The 24,168-nt window shown below is 36.5% G+C and overlaps 1 protein-coding gene across 2 annotated transcripts in view; it reads right to left on the minus strand.

Moving 5' to 3' along the window:
- Positions 1-587: 587 nt before the first annotated feature.
- The window catches only part of MYOM2 (myomesin 2), a 76,684-nt gene continuing 53,103 nt past the window's right edge, over positions 588-24,168 (minus strand). For both annotated transcript variants that reach the window (XM_010406405.4, XM_019286235.3), the window contains 13 exons: positions 23,558-23,694; positions 18,609-18,753; positions 18,435-18,494; positions 16,956-17,023; positions 13,085-13,198; positions 11,655-11,742; positions 8,572-8,610; positions 7,783-7,888; positions 5,007-5,170; positions 4,651-4,687; positions 4,506-4,528; positions 3,632-3,687; positions 588-1,675 (listed from right to left, as the gene is read on the minus strand). In XM_010406405.4, coding sequence (XP_010404707.3) covers positions 1,349-1,675; positions 3,632-3,687; positions 4,506-4,528; positions 4,651-4,687; positions 5,007-5,170; positions 7,783-7,888; positions 8,572-8,610; positions 11,655-11,742; positions 13,085-13,198; positions 16,956-17,023; positions 18,435-18,494; positions 18,609-18,753; positions 23,558-23,694 — 1,364 coding nt within the window. In that variant the 3' untranslated portion in view covers positions 588-1,348. The remainder of the gene's footprint in view (positions 1,676-3,631; positions 3,688-4,505; positions 4,529-4,650; positions 4,688-5,006; positions 5,171-7,782; positions 7,889-8,571; positions 8,611-11,654; positions 11,743-13,084; positions 13,199-16,955; positions 17,024-18,434; positions 18,495-18,608; positions 18,754-23,557; positions 23,695-24,168) is intronic.

The raw sequence follows: 24,168 nt of genomic DNA on the forward strand, positions 1-24,168 counted from the left end.
TGACCCCAAACACAAATTTATAGTCTGTATACTTGTGTCAAGCTCTTTCATTCAGTTTCTCCTGTGATGATTTTGCAGTGCCATTTTTTCACGTGACCCCCTCATCCAAGCTCCCGTCTCCCACAATGCTCCCTTTTCATCTCATTTATCCTGGAGACTGGAAGAAGTCACAAGAGAGGAGGGCTGCATTCAATGTGTACCACTAGTATTACTCACCATTAGAACTCTTCCTGGAAGCTGCTTAGCAAAGAACAAAGGTTTTTCCAGATACATAGGTGGTTTTTTATTGAATGAGGAACCTCATCCAAAAAAGCTATCACTGCAAACTCTGTATTATGTATTGCATGAGAGATAGCTGAACAACTAATGCCCATCCTATTTGAATGTTTCACAATAAGAATATATTGATATTTTTGTCTAGAAGAACATCACTTCACCCGTGGAAGAGTTCTCTTGATCTTTTCGGTGAGAGGAGAATCAAAGACATAATTATCTTAAGTGACTGAATTGTATACATATCTTCTGGTGCCAGTTTAAGCTTGACCTGTATTGTAAAAAGTAAAATGAATGTTGCAAGTGCCACCCAGTGACTGTGATTAACCATAATTTGGATTCTTTATTGAAAGTCAATAGTCTGCATGCTACCAGCTGTGAAATTGCGCAATAAGCAATAATTAAACAATGAAGAAGAGTAAATAGAACTAGTTAGGTGTGATCTGGAGCAGTGAGTAGCAAAGGTGACTTTTAAAGTTTTATTAGCACAAAGCAGGAAAAACAAGGTACAACCATGTGACCTATGGTTCAGTGAGTAAACAGTGAACATTTGTAAAAGTTTACTAAAATCACACTATTGATAGGACAAGAGTATCTCTACTAAAGCAAGACTATTCATTAAACTTACAGGGCCAAAGGTTTCAAAACCAAAAGGACCATCTCTGAATATCTATCTAACTGCAGTTCACTACCTTTACTGATGGGACGTTTGTTCTCAGAGGCTTGTTGGGTTCCTTGGAGTTTTGAGGTTTTTTTACAGAGGATTGAGAAGTGTGAAAATGAAAGTTTACTGTTGGTTTGTAGGCTTTTGAAACTTGCCACTGCATATGGGAACCTCTGGCAGGGATTTGGCTATACACTGTTTGCAAGTCCTACTCTATTAGATGCACTCAAAATGAGATTGTTGCAGATGTGTACAGCACCACAGCACAGCTACCTCCCTACAGCAAATTTAAAAGCTCAGTTTCCCTTTGGACATTACCAATGAATTTTGTGTGGAAATAGCTCAAATACAGTTTACGTATTCTATTCTGTTTGTCAAACATAGTGTGAAGCTTCACTTGTTACTGGATCTTCACTTTGCCTGAGGTTTGAGGACTTCTTCTGATGGTGGTATTGGCCTGGGTTTAGCAAGTTGGCCAGGCTTAATTTCAGGCATTTTTTCACCATGTCTGTACACACTTACAGTGACATCCACTGTTTCCCCTCCATACTTGTTCTTGACATGGATGCTATATTTGCCTGAATCTTCTGAAGTCACTCCCTTGATTGTTAAACTGGCATATTTCCCTTGTTCCAGTGAAATTGCATAGTGCTCATCAATTTCAAAGGTCTTGTCGTTCTTGAACCAAACCACTTCAGGGTCAGGATTTCCAAACACAGTACAGGTCAGATTCAGTGTCTGAGGGAGGAAAACATAAGTAATTTTGAGATCAGTACAATTTGTTTAACTAGAATATTCTCAGTATTGCTTTCAGGCATTTTTTATTCTTAGATAATTAAACTAAGATATAGTATCATGTTCTTGAAGACTGAAAAGTATACTGAAAAGTAGAGTCTCTAATATTTCTTTTTCCCTTGAGTCAGACTTTCGACCATCTCACCGGTGACTGTGATACAGTAATAGCCTCAGGGTTACAGCGTCTGAAGATGGTAAGTTGGACTGTCATTGCAGTCCTGCCTGCAGGAGACTCCTGACAACCCATTAGTCTGACATGAGGTTCAGGCAATGATAGTTTTAAAAACATCCTTGAAGCTTCCCTGTACACAGCAGGGTGGAAAACTGAGCAAATCTTTTCTGACCAAGGCCTCCTGAGGTTATTGCTTGAGATGATTAAAAAAAAAATCACTTAAAAATAGAATACACAACATGAATCACTGGACATCGAGTCCAGGTGCTGCTGACTGGTAAAGTGGAAATATTTTATGAAGAATGAATAATACATAAATACTGGAAAAGTGCTCCTAGAATCATAGAATGGTTTGGGTTAGAAGGGACCTTAAAGATCATCTACTTCCCATTCCACTGCCATGGGGAGAGACATCTTCCACAGGCAGGGACACCTTCCACTAGACAGGGTTGCTCACAGTCCTATCCACCCTGGCCATGTGTAACATACTCAGAAAATAGCTGACATTACGTAATGGACCATCCTGGCAGCTTAGGTGTTTTTCAACCACTGAACTGAGACTTAAGGAGCTCATAAAATTTTGATGAGCATTCTTCCAAATTTTTGTAGATGCACTGCTGAACCCCATTTTGACCACCCTCTATGTATGTGTATGTAAACTTCATGTATTTACGTACAGTGATCACAGAAAAAATGAAAGAAACATCTGAGAAGTTGCATTGATTAGTTCCTACTTTTTTCACCTTTGCTGAAAACTCATTCTGTGCAAAATTTGGCCCTAGATAACTAAGACACCTTAAGAATTTAACATATGCAGCACTGTGTTAAGAAAGAAAAAAGAAAAAAAAACCAGGAAAAAGTAAAACAAATTAAAAACCCTACTGTTAACAACCCCAAACTGACAATTTCTACCAGAATTCTTCCTTTTATTGCCTCCACATTCCCCTTCAGGTTTCACCAAATCCTGATCCAGAGGGAGCTGAGAAAGTCCATCTGTGTTCACACTTGCATGTTTCTGAGCAATGTTTTTTATGATTGATGATAGCTGAAGAGATGTCATATAATTCAGAGTAAAAATAAAACAGGAAGAAATTTTCAGTGATCAAAATCACCATATGTTCACAAATAGAAGTGGTCTTGCACAATTCATGCATCCCAAGTCAGAATGCTGAAGGAAGATTTACTCACTCTGGGTACAATCTAGTGGCAAGCTAAGTCTTTGAGTATTCTGGAAGAAGTGATATTGTGTAGAAGGCAAAGTTAACTAATAGCACAGTAGGAAGCTAGGAATAGCAAAGTTAACTAATAGTCTAGTAGGAACTAGACTTACTACAAAATATTTAAAAGAGTAATTATGCAAGCACAAAAATGAAATTTTGGGAAAATAACCTTCTCTCTAATGCCGTGAGTTTTATTCTTTCTGTCCTTTATGTAAGATGGGCAACTTTGAATTACTATTGCTTTCAAAAGCGACCTCATTTAAGAGCAACTAATAAATCATAATAATTAATCAAATCTTAATAAGTTAATATTAAGAACTTAGCAGAGAACAGATATATTCCACAGTCAATTTAGATAACTTGGGTCTGTTCCAATTTATCAAATTATAGATTTGAACTAAAAATCAAATTATTCTCCTTCTGCCTTCAGTTTCTATGGAATCATCTACCTCCCCTACCTTTAGACATCAAAGTAAACTGCTCAGCATGGCAAAAAGCTGTCCTTACCTTTCCATCCATTATAGTAACGACATCAGGCAAACCACCAATGACTTTACCACGATCTAGGAATTAAAGAAAAATATGGTGACTGTGTGAAGTTTAGACTTCAAAATTACTCATTTTTAATGATTTTACAACTTTGTGTCATGACTCACAGTTTTGGTTTTTTGGGGTTTTTTTAAACTTTAAGAAAACAATACAATTTTTGTGATATTTTGGGAGGGTTTTAATGTGTTATATAGTCCCCTTAGATTTTTTTTTGCAGAGATTGTGCCACAGCATTCTAAACTGATACACATAAGAACCCTGAAGCTACTGCTGAGATTGACAGTTTGTGCTTTGGGCCCAGAGCAAAGTAAGGAGGGCATTTTTAGCATCCTGGTGGTATCTGAAAACTAAGGAAAATTTGTTCTGCCACTGTCTTTGAGGGCAGAAGCATCATGTCATCACCAGGGAATAGATATCATTTCCAGTACTCCTACAGTCCCTAACAATAATGAGCTTCCCCATAGTCTGGGTCTCAGCAAGCAGTGCACAACACACAGCAGTAAGCAATCTTAATGGATAGATTTGGTATCCTCAGCAGCTTTCAGTCTCAACACCCCCTTGTATGACACACAATTCACACTTCACTAAATCTCTGCAGACACAAGGTACAGTGGAGGCTTGCAAAATATATAAAGTGTTTAGTGGGTTTCCAGAGCAATTAAAGACAACTAAATCCACAAATTACTACTGTTATTGTGATATTTTGTGCTAAGAGAGGATTTCTGCAGCCACAGAACTCAGTAAATTATGGCAGCATATCATGATGGATGCTTTAAAAAGAACACTAGATCACATTGTTAAACACCTATGATAAAATGTGAAATAAACTTACTTTTCTCAGCAAAAGCAGCTGCCCTAGAGTTGTTGAAAAAAAAAGAGAAACATAAAGTGTTATTGATGAAATTAATAATAAAATATTTTGTGTAAGCAAAGGCACTGTTGTTATGGCATTAAAACACAAAAGATGCAGCACTTACTTGAGTCGCTGGAACTCTGCATATGCATCATCAAAAGCTGTAACAAAACAATTGAGAGGGTTATTTTCCATGAACATGACTTGCACTTGGGGCTCAATACAAACATTTAAACACATACCCATGTTACAGCTTTTTTAAAACCCATGCAGGGTCACAAAGTAGCACAAAGAGAAACCAGACTCCTGAAACCTGTGCTGAAAACAGATACAACACTAAAAAGATGATAACAGTTATAAAACTGTACTATAACTGTTTCTGATCAAAGACTATCTGACTTTACTATAATTCCTCTATTTCCAGTAAAATCTGCATAGTCTATGAAAAGGCACAATATAAATCTGATCTTAGAAATATACCTTGCCCAGACAGATCAAGTGTACGTTTGTAGGATTCCTTGCTACCAAAGATTTCAAAGGTGTAGTTCCCCTTATCCTTTTCAGTGGGTTCTCTTATCTGCAACCAGGCAACATCCTCTCCACCTCCAATCTTCATCTTTTCACCAGAAGAAATCTTAGATTCCCTGAAAAAAAAAGATGAATAGAGATGAGTTTGAACATTCTTTTCCTGTATATTGTCCATAGGAAATTATCTATAAAAAGTCACAAATGATAACATACTACTCCTAAGCTATAAATAAATTGCAACTAATGGGCTCATTTTCTCAGAATAGTCTTTGCTTCCTGATGGGGAGTATGAAACACTTTGAAAACACTTTAAAAATATTAGCTTGAGTTTTCATTTCAAAGCTCTATTTGTTCACTCTTTTCTCTTTCTCCTCTCCTCACACAGAGCTATGCTTACATCTTTATGCACATACACAGCTCTGTGTGAAAGTGTTTAGAGTTCTGTACACTTCATACACAGAAAAATAGAATACATAAGGATTGTAAATTATAGGCATCTTTTTTTGATGAAGGAAGGATATATTTTGTCTTTCATTAACTTCAAAAATCAATTAACAAAAGATTTTTATAAAGTTATTCTTGCATCAAGTTAAAATACGCTTTTGTTTTTTAAAAAAACAAGAAAACAACACTTCTTAACTGCAGATAAGCAATAAAAACTCTTTAAAAAACAATGGCATTAGCTTGACTTATCATCACTTCTTGGTTAAGAACAAAAGAAAGGCTCTGCAGATTCAGATCAGGTGGTTTTGTCTGTCCTGAAGAGAGGAAATAGAAGAAGCTATTTAATCAGAGGATGTAAACCAGATCACTTTCAATGGCTCAAAGAGAATTTTCCTCTTTCACTCATTAACTAAGGAAATACTTCTTTTCATTCTTCCTCCCCAAGCATCTTTAGCTGGAATTTTAATAAATGAAGTCAGTTATAGCTTTTTCTTGATCACTCATTTTATTTGCCCAGACCAAGCTGATTTGACTCCATAGCTGGAGTCATTTTGATAGGGAAAAGGTATTTTTACCATTTCCCTTTCTTTAGGGCAACTTCATTGTGTTCAGCCTACCAGATTAGATTTCTGAATAGAAACTGCTATATATTAGAAAATATTACATATAATGTTTCCCACTGTGGCCTGAGTGGAGGATGAGTACTAGCTCTAGGACTTGTATTGTACTCCATGCTACGCAAGACAGTGGATAATTCAATGCTAGCTAGAAATTTACCTGGTAAAAAAAAAAATAAAAAACATGGGTTGTGTAGCCTTTCAATTTTTCCAGGAAAAAAATTTGCTATAACCCCATTTAAAGGATCTGGGAATTTTGGAGAGATTGGTGCATTGGTTGGTTGGTTTTGGTCTCTGTTTTGACTTTAAAGCTCTGATTATAGTCATTATATTAATATAAGAATAGAAATCTTATTCATGCATAATCTGTGTTCAATGATCTTCTAGACAATCAAAGTGTAAGACATTATAAAATCTGAAATATTTAGGGGGTCCTGTATGTAAAAGCAAAAGAAAATACAAATATAAATGTAAATGTAAATGTAAATGTAGATGTAAATGTAGATGTAAATATAAATATATATCAGTGTGCACACTGATATTTCCATATTAGCCATGTAGCATTCTTCAGTTTTATACTTCTATGGGATGGATGGTGGAATAGACTGCCACTTTTAAAACTCAAGCATAAAAGGCAGAGGCAATTTTTTTTTCCTTTTCCTTGCCATCATACTGGTATTACTATCATGAAAGAAGAAGAACTTTATAAATACAATGCCTGAGATATAAATACAGTTACACAGCCTTGCAGAAGTGTTCCTGAGCTCCCTGAACATGATGATAATTAACACTTTGTTTGTGTTTCTGTCTTCATAAAAAGCATTGCAAATTTTGGACAACATATTGATATTCCTGTCTAAGTCAGACCAGGTCATTGTGTGTAATCTTTGCAAGCCATCAAGAAATGTGGAAGTTGAAATCACTGGAAGAGTTTTAAAATCCTTTCAAATATTACCTGCAGTTTCAAACAAGTGAGGGCTTGACATAACAAAGCATTTGAACAAATATTTAGCTGTAGATACACAGATGATTTGACTGTCTCCAAAGTCAAAGATTAATGTAACAAGAGAGTGGAAAACTGTTAGGAACTTTAAAGCTCATTTTCGGCCATATTCTCAGCTCTGAGGGTTATTCTCAAGGTATTCTGTGCCCCATTGAATATCTTTTCAAAGAGAAGTATCAAAATTAAAATATTTTGGGTTACTTAAGACTGTATCAGTTTGGAAATAAAAGCATTCTGTTCTTAACACAGGCTTTTATTAAACTGTGAGAGCAGATCCTTGATATTCACCTAGAACTGGGGGGAGTTTCATCCACTTCAGAAAAAGGCAGCCCTGAATAGGAAACTATGCCCAAATATTTTGCTGTCTTTTAATCAACCAGATAATACAATGGAAGACAAACAGTCTTGTGTGGAATGAGAGAACACAATACTATAGATTCCTTTTTTTCTGTGTGTTACAGCCCTCCTGATGGATGTTGGACTAGCCTTATAATATTTATTTTACCCCATGTACTTTCTATGTTAAAAGAGAATATATTGTTCTGCAAAGAGAAATTCATTAATGTGGTCCAGTTGTTAAATGAATGCCCCAGAATAGTAAATACTAAATTGTAAAGACAGCATATTTTTCTCAAGTAAAATTGAAAAAAATATTCTCATCTACCTGTGGCACCAGGTGACTTTCATTTCTTCATTGTAGTATTTCAAGAAACACTGGAGCCTTATTCCTTCCTCAGTGCAAAGAATCTTCAGTGGAGAAGCTGACTTACCTATATAAAATAGAGTATATGTGGATCAAATAGGAGAGATAGTGGAATGAACAGGAAATAGAGGAATGGATTATTTGTACTGTCTGGACAAAAGAAAATTCAAGACCTGGGTCATGATTCTCAACTATCATAGAGACAATTGTCATACCTCTCACAGAACATCTGCTGATTTATAACAGATGAAAGTTCAGTATCAGTTTATGACTTTATTTTCATATACAAGCATTATGACTGGCAAGATCCATTGTGAAATAATGATCTAGGCATACAATTGCCATGAAAGAGTATTGTAATGATTCTAGTTACATAAAAATTTTATTCTTGTGCAAACCCTGTTCTTTCAGTGGAAAGAACAGCTTCTCACTGGGAACAGATCCAGAACCTCATTCTCTATATCAAGAGAATATATTCACTTACTAATGGGAAGCAGGAAGAAAATTATTGCTGCAACATTTTCACTGTATCTAAACCAAACAAACCAGGTGGAATAATACTTTGTTCCCTTTTAATAGTGTCAATTAGCAAGGTCAACTGCTTGTTCAGAAACTTAATAACATCCATAATAATGTAAGCATCAGGACTCTCAGAGATTTCCCACTTAAAATAAAAATTCTCTGTCTCACCCTCGCATGACTTCAAAATAAAAAACCACTACATGAATATTCAAGACAGCATTTACTTACCACTCACTCCACTCAATGCCAGAATTATATCGTCATAAACTGCAGAGAGAAAGAAGAAAAAGGAAGAAAATGTACCATCAAAATTCAATCAGTATATAGCTTTGTTACGTTCAGTTTAATTAAAGCAATATGGGAAATCTTCATATCCTTAAGCAAAGAAAACCATTAAAATTGCAACAGGTGTACAGGACAAATTGGAAACTCTCTGTGTACAGCATATGAATTCTCTGCTGTGTCACTCAGTATCTCGGCCTTTTGTGGAGACAGCTGTCTGCTGCCAAACCTTTGTCTCTCTCCCTTAGGCCAGCAAAAAGAAAAAAGTCATTAAAACTGAATAGTTCACATTCAAAGGAGAGTGCAGGTGAAAAAGAAATTATCTCATTCTTGGTGAGGTTTCACCTTCTCCCTGTAGGATGGCATTTGACAAAAGTAGTCTTTTAACAGCAAGTGAAATAAAGCAGGTATCATATCAAGCTTTTGAAATATCACAGAGCTGATGGGTTTGTAGCAGGAGAGAACCCCAGATACAAGGGCACAAGAGTGAGGAACCCTTTCATAGCAGAAGAATCATATTCGGTGACACCATGTAAGATAGAAAGAAAAAGAAGCACCATAGTCTAAATAATGCATAGTCAAGACTGAGGGATTCTTATTCAATGCTGATGAATTTTTATGAATATGGAAGACAGAGAAATGAGTGAAGTTCAGAAAATACTACTTATATATTTTTTCTGTTTTGATCTGTATATGCACATTTTTGTCTCTGCTAAAATAAATCATGATTCAGTCCCATAACTCTTTGCAATCTCCAGTACGCTTCTGCTGATACCTTGCCATAAGGAAATGAATTGCATATTATATATACCTTACATTTCACTGTCTGAGATGGTAGGGTTATGTTAACCATACTGTCTAAATGAGGGTGGGTTTTTATTCTGAGAGAACAATGGGCAGAATTTATGCAAAATAAATATGCCTGGGAGATTATCAATTGATAATACAGTCTTCTGCAATAAACCACATCTTAAGAACAGCCAGATACTCATTTTTCCTCTTATTACAGGTACTTCCTCCATCTGCTGAAAAGGAAAGCTAAGATCTTTGGTAAACTGGGTTAATTTTTTAACATGTCTTTCTCCTTCTAATACAAGCCTGCCAAATATACTCATTATTTGGGTCAAATATCTACATGCAGGTGGAATTAATCTAGATTCACTTTGGCCTAGTTGGTGGGACCTAGGCAAATAAGCCCAGGGAAGCTCTCTTCACCAAAGTTAAGTAAAATTCATTCATGTTGGCAACAGATCAGTGTTTGTTATGGACTCAGAATATTCTGAGTTGTGAGGAGCATACAAGAATCATCAAGTCCAAGTCCTTAGTGAATGGCCCCTACAGGGATCAAACCCACCACCTTGGCATTATTAGCACTACACTTTAACCAACTGAGCTAGTCTCAAGGTCAAAGAAAACTGACAGTTTTGACAGAAAAAAAAAACATAATTAGAAATAGAATTACAGTATCTCACTGTCATGCCTGATATCATATGAAACCTATTCTAAATGGCTATCATGGGTGTATTTTAGACTATATTGTCTCATTTGCATTTAAATTCATTTGAATACCAGTGCATACTGAACTTAAAGTAACCTGCCCCATAGAATATGCAGTTTTCCCTGCTCCTGCTAAACTTCTCTTTTTATCCTTTATGTTTCAAGGCTAACTCCACCATTTAGGAACCCATTGTGTGGTATTATAGTGCAGTTTTTATGTGTTGCTGGATGACATTTTCAAAGCCTCCTGGACCCACAGAATTAGATACAGTGAATTCTCTAAATAGGCATTTCACTGTACATTTCAAGCACAACAGTCTGCCATACCTGAAGAATAGTCCCTGGAAGCTGGACCCCTGACCATATGATGGAGACCTACTGTATGTTTTGCTTATTCCAGTGGTCAGGATACACATACACAAATCCATAGACTAAGGGAATGCTATCTGTGTATATATCAAAGGACAGGAAGGGAGGAGGTGATTGATGAGAACATATTGCAAAGTGTGGGACCTGAGCACGACATAAAGAGTATGGAATAAGGGACAGAAATTGCATTGGTTTTGGCTGGGATAGAGTTATTTTTTTCATAGCAGCTTTCTGGTTCTGTGTTTTGGATTTGTGACTAAACTAGTGTTGATAACACAGGGATGTTTTAGCTATTGTTGAGCACTGCTTGTACAATGTGGAAGTCTTTTATTTCTTCTCTTCAGACTGCGTCACCAAGGGGAGGCTGGGGGTGCACAAGAAGTCAGAAGGCAAAACAGCCAAGAGAGTTGACCCCAAATGACCCAAAGGACATTTCATACCATATGACAACATACCCAGTATATAAATCTGAGGGGAAAAGGAGAAAGTAAGGAACATTTGGAGTGATGGTTTTTGTCTTCCCAAGTCACTGTTATATGTGATGGAGCCTGGCTTTACTGGAGACAGCTGAACACCTGCCTGCCCATGGGAAACAGTGAGTGAATCCCTTGTTTTGCTTTGCCTGTATATACAGCTTTTGGTCTACTTATTAAGCAGTCTTTAGCTCAATCCAGGAGTTTTCTCACTTTTCCCCATTCAACTCTCTTCCCCCATCTCACGGAAAGAGAGTGAGCAAGTGGCTGTGTGGGGCTGAGATGCCAGCTGTCACTAAGCCACAAAACAGTTTTATGATTTAGAATCAAAATCCCAGTCCCCACTGAGGGTCCCACATCAACACAGCACTTAATTGCTTTAGGGTTTTTTGTAGATATTAAAGCTTAACAAACCTGAGAGAGAGCAATCTCACATAAAATGGAGTGTCTGTCTCATTAGAAACATACTTGATCTCTTGCCTATCAAAGTGCTAGAGATTAATCACAACAATGCCCAGTGTCGCCCCTCCTAAACTGCTGACCTGCAGTTCAGGTCTCTACAACATAAGAGAAATGAAATGCAAAGAACGCCAAAATATATGCTAATTTGTCATTTACAAGGATAGACCTTTGACATCTCTGGACAACAGGCAGAGATCAGTATTCCATTACAGTAAAATGGAATGTTACCTTTTCCTGATAATTCAAGAGAAGATACATCATGACCTCTGTCATCTGATAGTGTCGCCTTATAAACTCCTTCATCTTTGCGAGACAGCTACAAGGAAAACACAAGATGTTTACTGACAAACTTGATACTACTAGATAGTACTGGATTTGCTCAACCCCTGCATGATTTTCTAAATAAAACAACATACATTGTACTGTCTTCTGGATAAATAATTTTACCAGAGTGGAGATGGAAACTATAAATGATTTTTTCATGCTATTTTTATGGAAATGCATTTAGTTCTTAAGCCTAAAACCTATTCTGATTTCAGTTCAATTTCATCTAGATACCATAAGGTTTTTTGTCTTGCTCCAAAAAGACAGGATTTATCTTGGTCAGTAGAAATTACAAGCACTGTAGTAAGATAACAGGGCATAACTTCAACCTACACAAACTTTAGAAATGCAATTTTTCTTCAACCAAAATTATTTCTTTTTAATTATGTAAAGCATAACACAAAATCTATATCCTGCAATATCAGCTCCTTCATGCTGCTTTCATTCAAGCAGCAACTGTAGTCAAATTATATCTATGCTAAGTAAATAATTAATTCATTACCCTTGGAGAGTTTACATTCTGCAATCTATCACAGTGATATTGCATTAAAGTCAGTAGGGGTTTTTGGTTTTTGTGATTTTATTTTAATTTCTTTTAAAACCTGAAGGAAAATATACAGTTATATATGGATTGGAGATGACTTAATACTTAGACTTACACAAATCCACAAGCACATAAACCATAGCACAAGTATCATATAATTGAATGACAAGCAACAAGAGCAATCCAAGACAAGCAGAAACCACCCTCCCAAAAAAACTCTCCTCAACAAAAATTAAGCCACTGGTAAGACAGTATCCTCTTTCCAGGGAAATGAAGGAAGGAAATTAGAAGAATATGAAGCCAATAAATAAAAAAATTAGATGGAATGCACATTACTGAAAGTAAAAAATCTCAATCTGGGAGGTTTTGTCACTTCACAAAGGCAGCTACTATATAAGTTAAGGTTTCAGATAGAAGATGGGTTATCCTGTTTGCATAAAGATAAATCTTAAGAAGCCATAAACTTCAAACTTATTCATTTTAAGCAATAAAACTGAAACACTGTCAAAAATGAGGTGCTTGAACAAATTGAAAAATTAAGGAGTAGTAAGAAAAAATGAGAGAGTTCACCCAAGGACTCTGAAGCAACTTAAGCATGAACTCTGAGCTGATAACAAAACCAGATACTCTTTGCTAGCAATAGTAATTCACCAGCTAATTGAAGGGTAGAAAATATGTTTTTTCTTACAACTGTTCAAAGAAATCATGACAGCTGGTTTACTGCTTTGTCTGGAAAATCTATAGTGTGTCAGCAGAAGCTGTAATTTGTAATTGGCAGGTGATACAGTACCTTGGGAATACTGAGGTGACACTCTCCCTTCTGCAGATCAGGCAGCTCCACAACCTCAACCCCAGAACCATCCTTATACCACTTGAAATCAGTCTCCTTCTTTGTATTCGCAACCTGTACAACAGAAAAGGCACATAAGCCTTTTATAAGGCTATGTCCTGAGGAAAGATATTGAACTGTGGGAAGTAACATAGGTACTTTCAACATATGAAACCATTTTTTTGTAACACATGTCAAAAAAAGTTAAGTAAAAAACAATTTCAACCAAGTCCTACTAAGCAAATCTTAGTCCTACAGTATTTCTTTGCAGCACAGTATACAGGTTACAAGTTCAGAGCCCTGCAAAATCCTTAAAGAAAATCCTGGCAATCTCTTCACTTAAATGGTTTTGCACCCTAGCTCTGTGCTTGCAGTTTGTCTAGAGATAGCTGTGAGAAGAAGTATCTTTGAAATTAGAGCTTCTGAACTCTCCTTTATCTTTTTGTGTTTGCCTTGTGACTTCAGAGAGTTGTAACACAGAACTTAGGCCCCCTCTTAGTCTTCAGCCAATTTGGAGATTTATCCTAGCTACCTAAGCAATGTATCTCATGGCTAAGCTGCAGAAAGCAGCTGAAATTACTATTCTGACAGCATCCAAGACTTCAAAATTGTGAGCTGCACCAAAAATCCTTTTTTATTTAACCTTCTACATTGACTCCCATGGGGCATACAAAGATCTGAGGAATCCTAGAAATTGCAGTCTCTCCCAGCAAAAAGGGGTTTAACAATGTAGTGCATATGCAGAGCAGTAGTTTGAAAGCATGAATTTTGCTGTAGTAGCAGCAGCTCATGAAAACAATGCATAAATAGAGTACAGCTGTACCTCAAACACTGTTCTAATTTTTATATAAAGATTGTGTATTGTATACACTTAAAATATTGCTGGATAAATTACCCCAAACTGAATTCAAAGAAGCTAAAAGTGCAGCTCTTTTTAGCAACCCTGGCAATATATGTATTTTTTCCACTCGCTTTCAAAAACACTATGGTTTATTTGACATCACTATCCCCACACCCTTCTAAAAGTCATAAAAATGCAATGGTATTTTCATGTGTAGCCTGAATTTCAGTCAGTGTGGCTTTGGTAGAAGGACAGAGCTGGCAAGATATTTCTTAGTCCCCAGGCAGTTGCTTTAAAAAGGCTCCTTAAAGAAAAAGCAAAAAACTGAACAAATGGCTAGAGGGCAGCCTGGAACTTAATACAGATCTGCAATAGTTTTCAAGTGGTTTCCTTGGAGGAAAAAGCATGAGCCAATTTCTAACCCTTTTACATTAGAGAAGACATTCCATAGATGAACAGTTCTATGAAAGCTCTCTGTAGAGATGACAGATAGGAGGGTCTTCTATACTGTTTCCTAGACATCTCTATGAAACACGCTCAAATTAATCATATCTATTGTTGCTTAATAACCAGTGTGGTTGCTATGGATCTCTGAGAGTATTTGAGATCACCGCTTGGCCCTAAGCAATGAATTTCTAGAGAAAAGTGAGCAGCATTTTACATTTAGCAGTAACTACGAAGTGGCTGTTCCTGTAGTCCTATGACATGAGTGGCAATTTTATTTGAGCAAAGCCCGAAGGAACAAGCCTTTAATGCTTTTCAACAGTTTTTCATCAAAGACTGTTAGCACTCAATCTGACAATAAATAGACTGAGTTTCAGACACATGCAATTTGCAGTGCTGAAGTTATTTCATGTTGACATTTACTATGAAATGTTACTTTTTCACTGTTTAGCCACACACCAAGAATCTTGCTTTTAACAGACACAGTACAAATAAGGGCCAAAGTTATGCAAGAGCAAGTAGCTTCTGAATGTTCTGAAATTTAGAATTACTTGAAGAAAAATGACAGTATTTGCTGGCATATGAAGAAAAATAAACACAAAACAAAATGCAAAAAGCAAACACCATCAAATTATCTTTCAAATGCGCAACCATGTTCCACTGGCATTGAGGGGCTACAATATCAAGAACACAGTCATCAATCCCAGCTAATTCAGTACTAAATACTAAGTCAATCAAAAGTCAGTCAGGTCCAATCACACCGAAAATAAGGGATATGTGAGGTAACATTTGATATACTCTTGTATAGCACAATCCGTATTTGTCCATCATTACTGTTATGGGCCTGGACCATACAGTCAGTCCTCTGCCCTAGACAAGCTTCCAGTTGATGTGGTTTCCTAGCTTCCCTATGTCCTGCTACAGCCTTTAAGAAAGTCAAGGTAAAATGCCCTCTCTTACAGATACTTCCTTCGCATTATCCCAGGCTCTTAGAAGAGGTAAAAACTCCCTTGATTTTCAGAGGAGCACTAAAAATAGCCTGAAAGAGACCTGGGTCAAATGTTACGATATGGCCTGGAATGGCAGAGATGATTCCTTGATTGTTCTTATTACCAAAGAAATAGATCAGAGTCGCCACACTTCTGACTTGTTTATCAGGTACCTGGAGTTTGAAGGACAAATCCAGGCTTTGGTTTTCAAACTCTTCCTATGTACAAATATAAGTTAAACAGCTATAAACAACAGTACCATGTGAACCTAATGGCCAGTCACATACTAACAGTAACAAACATTATAAGGTCAATAGCATAGTTAAAATGATGAGTGTACAAGCAGCCCACATCCTAGATTTCATTTACATAAAATGTTCTGACCTTGTGAACAAAAAGCACACTGGTGAAAAGCAAATAATCAGATGCTCAGCCTTTCACATCTTCATTGCTATAAATGGGCTCAAGAGTCAATGAAAGAAGGATAATTTCAGATTAATTTGTAGAGAATTAACACTAGCATAACTGGTTCAGCAACATTTAATTCCCAGTGTGAATGAAAGGATAAGCAGGGCTCATGCCTGAGGCACGTGCATGAAGAGATTATAAAGTACTCAGCAATGCAGCTCAGAACCAGCAAAGGTACTGTGTTAGCTAATGAGTGTTGAGCCCTAACATGGGAGCACATGGAATGGCAGCTTCAGCACCAGGTCAGTTCTGCTGGGAATAACTTGAGGTTAAGGGTCTCTTAGTTAATGAGCAGCAAAAAAACAAAAAAAACAAAAAAAAAAAGGAAAAAAAATCCCACAAATGTGCATGTAAATTGCTCATAATGAATCATTCAAGATAGTTTAATTATAAGCCAAAAGTTATTCAAAAGAAGAGGAGAAAATTAATACAAAAGAGTCCACATTACAGGAAAAGAGAAAGAAGAAGGGTTTGATGCCTTTTGAATTCAATTTACTTAGTTATTCAGACCTCTAATTAGTCACACTAGAAGAGCAAAACAAATGAAAATTTATCCGTTCAGAAAGGCATATCAAGATGTTAATAGCAGAAGTTACACTGAAATCAATACACATTATCATTACCTAAAATTTAAAAGTCATTAGCCAAAAATAATTTTAAAATTGTGTTTTATAACATTAATTCTAGAAGTCTTTGCTGCACATTTGATTACAGCTGATTAAACAACAGACGCTTTGTTAGAGAAATCAGAAAATGGTAAAGAAGAAACTCTGGCTTTTTGTAGCTATTTTTTGAGGAAGAAGAAGGACCCTTAAGGGACGTATATTTTGTGTAAATTATTCTTATGGCTCACAATTTTTATAAAGAATTGGACCACCTAATAATACATTTAGAAATGTCCTATTTTTTTTTTGTTTTCATTAACCCTACTGCTGAAGAATAGTAAGTCAGAAATGCCCATATTAAAATTTTCTAAATAATAAAAAAGAGTTTTCATATGAAACTTCTGATTTTAAAGGTATCTAAATCCTTCTTCACATTTTCCTACTTCAATTTTTCACCAACACTTTCTAAAAGTATATTTCCTTACCTTACAAGAAAGTAAAACTTCACATTCCTCTGTAACCTTCCAATGCAAAAACTCTGAGAAGTGAGGACCTAAGAAACAAAAAAGTCTTAAAGCAATGTTGTAGAACAAAGAATATCAGAAAGATCCACTGAAAGAAAGAAAAAGGATGATAATTACAACATCCTTACACCAGAGCAAGAGGGAACTCCTGGACTACCCATAGAAGGAAAATCCTGCAAGTTTTTATCATATTGACCCAGTGTCTACATGACAGGTTAGAAACCTGAGTCTCATCTTGGTATGAATCAAGTAATATTCCAAAATGTAAAATGGTGAGTGAGAGAAATCAGTTTACTGAATACCTTTGTGCCAAATTGCCAACTAAGCAGAGGAAAGAAACAAAGTAGGTACAAACAAATGTACAAATAATGTATTTAATGTAAAAGCAACAAACCCATGACAGACACTGTTTTTCCCAAATAATGTAAAGTTTAAAAATCTATTAAATATTACAAGCAAAACAGAAAATACTCTGTTTCCCCACTAAGGTTCCAATTCTGCAAAGAAAAATATCCTGATGAAAACTTGCTGACATATGTAGCCTTTATAAAATTATTGTGTTTACTTATCTCAATAAATATATATGTCTTTGTGTCAGCAAGATCAGGGCCCATAATTCCAATACCCAAACCTAGAAAGTTCAAGACTTTCACTTAAATCATTGAGAATTGAAAGATTTTGTCAGTTTATGCTGTAAGTGGTGTAATTTTTTTCTTCAATCAGTTCTAAACAACCTTAAACAAAAAAATAGAATTACATTACTTTTATATATAGAATCTTACCTATGCTATTTAGAAAAATATTTTTAATTATTATTGTTAGTTTCATCCTGAAAGGCATGTGCCAAGTGAAAATTACAAACTAGAGCTCAAGCTCGATTTTTTAAGGATTTCACAGGGATAGAATACTGAATTAGGTATCCAATAGTAATTTCTTCGTTCAGCTGCAAGCAATATAGATAACGAGCATATAACAAACTCTACAGCTGTATAGCAACTACGCAACAAATATACATTTAGTTCCTGGAATTTTGCCTGGATAGAAACTATAGGGTCAAGCTTTTAATCTTCCTTGTCTGGCACCGCTTGTCTTGGCTGTCTACTCTTCTGTCAATTATATTGAACAGACAACTTGTATGCTTAAAACTAAATGTAATTAAATGTTCTGTTGGATCAGAGCCTACATTAGGCACACTTCTCATGAATATTGAGCAAAGATAACCTTTTGTGAGAACTTTCAATTTTTCTCTACTTAGTGAAGGTTCTGTCACAAATTGACAATGTTGGAAAATAAGAACCACCAAGGATTCAGGTGTCTCCTAAAATTGTACAATATACTCATCTTCTAATAAAGAATGGAAACTGTAAGCACTTAGTATTGACCAGGGATAAATCATTAGCTGTAAACTGCACCTAAAGTCACCAATCTGCTCTGTCTTACCTTGTTTTCTGAGAAATTCCTTTCGTTGGAGCTCAGACTCAGCCAATACTCCCTTGAAAGCTAAATTTTAGAAGAGGTGAATGAAAAATGAGTTAGTCACAAAATTACTCAAAGAATAATTGAAGTTCATTTCTTCATCAAAGTTTCAATGTTTCAATGTTTCAATGAACATACCATCTCCAATGAGAACTAATGAAGACTGGTTTTTGGCCTTTCCGTCCTGAATCTGTACTGTGTAGGTACCTTCATTGTCAATTGTAAATTTTTCCATCACCATTTCTATAATGCCATTTGGACGGTCACAATTTATTTTATGCCTCTGAAATAAAGAAATAAGTTCCTTAGTATAGTGCAAATTACTTATGATTCCTATTGAATAAATTATGATTTATATTCCTGCCTCCACAGTCAACCATTTTCATGTCCTTTTAATTGTAAACTAAGGAAAGAGGATTGTGATTTTATTTACTGTTGTACAACAAGATCCCAGTGATGACAGAAACCGCTGTGTGCAGCTGCATTTGGAATCCTCGAGTCATCATAATATGGATGGTTTATATTTGAAAACAATAGTTTATGGCACTGGGCATATTTGAAGGAGAGCCTACCAGCCCACCTTTAGCTGCATTACAGCTTCCAGTTCAACAAGGGGGTTTTCTAGGCAGAAGCGCAATTCCTAGCAGAGTCCAGAAACAACTGGAAATATTATGTTTCTCGACACAAATATGGATCTTCAAATAAATCCATCACACCAAATCCAAAAAGTCGTCCCTACTAAATATCTGAGACATACATAGTAGTCAGTAGTGGATCTCATTTTCTTAGTAAAAAGAGTTAATCTTGGAAGGGTATGATGATTTTCTCATTTAATACTAGGTGTAATTTTCAAAGAACCATAAAGCAAAAGACCATGAGAAAAGTAGCTTGTGCAAACTCAACAGGGCTTCTGGGAACCAAAAAGGATCTGCCAAGTCCAGCAAAAGAGAGGTATAACTCTGTCAGAACATATAGTTACCCATTTAAGTGTTTGCAGAATACACAAACCACCAAATATTGACTTGAATTCAAAGTTAAATATGCTTTTCAGTGTTTGTGTCCTTTATGTGTTTTCTTTCTATTAAATATTCCAGAAAGATTAATTATTGGCAAGCATCATCATGGAAATAGAAAATTGTAGGCAAATATTGGACAATCTTTGCAAAATATGTGTTTTGAATTTGCAGGTTCTGTTTTAGATACAACCATGTTTTACTAATATCCTCTTTCAGTGAATTACTAAAAGCCCTGTTACTTTCAAGGGTATTATACATACTGTTAAAAGGAGACATGATGTCTTATAAAGAGAATGTTTTGATAAACCTGTTTATTGGTCTCCAAAAGTAAAAAATGATTCTAAAATAACAGATAGATAAAGTTTAGGGGATGAGACGAAAGAAGAAACGTAAAAAAAGCTAGTAAAAATGCCACTTATTAAATTCTCTAGGATCTTACTGAAATTAAAGAACCTCTAAGTTCCCTAAGATCCAAAAGTAGTAGGAATGACACCACAGATATATCTGCTTTAGCCTTAAGGGACATGTCTTGCCCAGCCTCAAAAATAGACTCACTGTTGTATGGATTACACATCTGGAAGAACAGTGTAGACATAGTCAAGAAATTTACCATTCAGTACTGGCATTTTCAAATCTATAAATCCTTTAAGTCTTAGCCAGGTAACAGAAGAATGAAGAAAAAGAAAAGATATGTAATTAACAAAGCAGTCAGCCAACAGATTGACCAGGATAATAATTTTTTAAGGGATACACATGTTCATTTGGATACACAATTTACCATACATAGTGAAAAGAAAGATACAATGTCAAAGAACAAGACAAGATTAAATCAACTGGGAAACTAAGTAGAAAATCCACTTATGTAAGAGTTCCTCTGTAAGAGTTACAGTGATAGGTGAGGAAGGTTAAAAAGAGCATTAATAAACCTACCCAAACTATCAAAAAGTGCAAACTTCAATGTGCAAAAGTCAAATTCTTGCTTACAGTCTCTTGCCCACAGAGGTGAAGGACCACACTGGCATTTACTTCATGAGTTCCCAGGGAGAACGTTAAGTAAATTTTGCCAGAAGGTTAAAAAGAGCATTAATAAACCTACCCAAACTATCAAAAAGTGCAAACTTCAATGTGCAAAAGTCAAATTCTTGCTTACAGTCTCTTGCCCACAGAGGTGAAGGACCACACTGGCATTTACTTCATGAGTTCCCAGGGAGAACGTTAAGTAAATTTTGCCAGAAGCAGAAAAGTTAAAAAAATAAAGCAAGACATATGTTTTAATCTGATTCATTATCACACTATTTTTAAATTTACTACTTTTATTAAATGAAATATTAAAATATCAAAATAAAATCTAAGTAAATGGGGCTCAGTTCATTCCATTTTTAGCTTATTTTGAAATCTTACGAAAAACACTCCCTGTTAGGACCTAGCAGGAAAAATTTATCGCTTCAGCCAATGTCAAGAATCAGGCCACAATTCAGCAGCATAATGGTCTATTGAACATGTTCAGTGACTGTAGCCCAGTCTCCAGACAGGTTTTAGAGTGCAATTAGGCTTCTAACTATTGCCATTATGAAGCAAGATGAAGTTCAATGATTTTATGGGCATCATAAATATTAGGCTTTTATGTGACTTTCCACAAAAATATCATCTGTCTCCAAACATAAATGTCACCTGTGGGTTACTAATTAAAGAGGTGAAATAATGCAGCTTCATTTCAAGACTTTCTCTGATGTCAACACTTCCGAAACATATGCGAACTAAAAATAGCTCATTCTTTTCCATGAACATTGCCAAGACAGAGTATTGTCAATTCAATACATCTTAGGCATGAATATTCAGGTTTTCAGTTCTATGGTTTATTACTTCTTAAAGCAAGAAAAAAAGAGAAGTATTTTACTCAGAAACACTACTTCTTCCACTTGTCAATATGTAATTAAAGTAAATGCTCTTTGCTTTTCTATGGTATAAAAATGCTGATAAAACTTCTCTGACCCAAACCAGGATTTGCATTCTCAGGAATAAACTGAATCTTTCAAACAGCTGCACTGGAGATTAATTCTTCACAGGAAAACGTATTTCTAGTGCTGTGCTTATGGCCTGTAGATGAACAATACTCTTCCCCTGCAAAGGCATGACCTTGCTTTCTTCTCAGCCCAATCTGAGAGCTTTTTTATGCCCCTTTATATGAGAGGTCTTCCTAGAGCTATAAAAATGCAGGAAGCTGGTGGCCTATCCTTTCATCTCTATGTAGCTGTTCAATGCCCAGTTTCCAAGCCAAAATTTTAAAAACAAAATAGAAAGTGATGCTGTATAAAAATTTAAAGTCTGTGAACATTGCTGCATTGTCAGGTGCCTTCCACATTATATGTAAAACTAGTAATATGAGCCTCAGAGAACAATGTCTTGTTGGACGGAATCCAAAACTGTACTTGAAGCAGCCTTTTCTTTTCCTTAAGCCATTTTTCTAAAATATTTGTGCTAAACACCAGTCTGTGTGTAAATTCTCCTTCTGTTTGGCTGTGGATCATCTAGTTACCGAAAATGGATAGAGAGAGTCCAACTCTTTTTCCAGTACAAATAGGCTCACACTGAAACAGGAATTCTGTACTGCAAAAAATATTTGAGTTAAAGATTGGCCTTCCTTTCAGGTATTATCACACCTTAATAACATGACATGAAGGAACTATAGGATCCGGAGAACTACAGGTCTGTCCGCCTGACCTCAGTGCCACGGGATATTAAGAAGCGGATACATCTTGAGAGACACCAAGCAACATTCACAGGACAGCCAGGGGGTGAGGCCCAGCCAGCATGAGCTTGTGACAGGCAGGTCCTGCTATACTGACCTGATGACCTTCAGCAACAAGGTGACCCACTTAGTGGATGAGGAAGGGCTGTGGATGTTGTCTACCTGGAATTAAGTAAAGCCTTTGACACTGTTTCCCGCAGCATTCTCCTGATGAAACTGGTTGCTCACAGCTTGGATGTGTGCACTGGTTCCTGGCTAGATGGCCAGGGCCAGAGTGGTCGTGAACAGGAGTTAAATCCAGTTGGTGGATATCACAAGTGATGTTCTCCTAGGCTCAGCAGTGGGGCCAATCCTATTTAATATCTTTATCAATGATCTAGAGGAAAGTATCGAGCTGGGTGGGAATGTTGATCTGCTGGAGCGTAGGAAGATTCTGCAGAGGAATCTTGACCAGTTGAATAGATGGCTCGAGACCAGCTGTGTGAGGTTCTACAAGGCCAAATGCCAAGTCCTGCCCTTGGGTCAAAACAACTGCAGGCAGCACAACAGGTTTGGGGAGGAGTTGCTGGAAAGTGGCCCAGTGGGAAAGGACCTGGGGATGCTGGTCAACACCAGGTTGAGCATGAGCCATCAGCATATGCCCAGGAGGTCAAGAGGGCCATGGGCATCCTAGCCTTTATCAGCAGTAATGTGGCCAGCAGGACCAGGGCAGTGATTGTACTCTGCACTGGTGAGGCCACATCTCAAATCCTGTGCCCAGTTCTGGGCCCCTCACTGCAAGAAAGATATTGAGGTGCTGGAGTGTGTCCAGAGAAGGGCAACGGAGCAGGTGAAGGTTTGGAAGCACAAGTGTGATGAGAAGCAGCTGAAGGAGGTGAGGTGGTTTAGCCTGGAGGAACAGAGGCTCAGGGGGACCATAGTGCTCCCTACAACTGCCTGAAGGAGGTTGCAGCCAGGTGGGGATCAGTATCTTTTCCCAAGTAACAAGCAATAGGACAAGAAGAAATGGCCTCAGGCAGTGCCAAAGAAGTTTAGACTGGGTATTAGGAAAAATTTCTTCACTGAAAGGGATGTCAAGCACTGGACCAGGCTGCCCAGGGAAGTGGTTGAGTCACCATCACTGGAGGTATTTAAAAGACAAGCAGATGTGGCCCTTAGGGACATGGTTTAGTGGTGGACTTGGCAGTGTTATGTTAACTGTTGGAACCCATGATTGTAAAGGTGTTTTCCAGCTTAAATTACTCTATGATTCTATGATAACAATAGAAACCTGCAGGTTTATTAAATAAAATCACTTATGTTAGTGCTCAATATGTACTTACATCACTGTTTTCGACTTCTTTATCATTAATAACAAATCTGAAAGTAGAATCTGGAGATAAGCTTTCAGCCTGAATCCAGAAACGAACTTCTCCTTTATCAAGAACCTCATAAGCTAATTCTGATTTCAGTGGTATTGCTACAAAAAGAAAAGAATCAAAAGTCAATAATGCATGAAACCTTGTGAGAAATAGGAACATCATAGTAAAATGTTAGTAAATTTCCTTATTATTTATGGATTTCTGGATATAGAATAAATTTTAAGCAGGGAAGAGTCCTCTAATGCAGCCTTTGGCTGATTTTTTAATTAATTTCTCAAAGGGAGAAGAGAATTTACTTATTGTATGTACATTGTGTAAGGATTTGGTAATCCTAGTAACAATCTATAATCTATTGTCAAGTTAAAGTTAAAAGACATTTAGGAACAATGATTTTATTGATGTCAACTAATATTCTTCTAAACAAACTAAAAGATAAGGAAGCTAGGTGTTCCACGGTAAATGAAGCTGCCATGAAAAATGAAGTTGCCATTGTCTCAGGAAGAATCTTTTTGGGACTCCAGTCATTGGTATGTAATTATATTCCTTCTAGAAATATCCAATAAATTCAGATC

The sequence above is a fragment of the Corvus cornix genome, chromosome 3 (assembly GCF_000738735.6).
Source record: "Corvus cornix cornix isolate S_Up_H32 chromosome 3, ASM73873v5, whole genome shotgun sequence".
Lineage (NCBI taxonomy): Eukaryota > Metazoa > Chordata > Aves > Passeriformes > Corvidae > Corvus > Corvus cornix.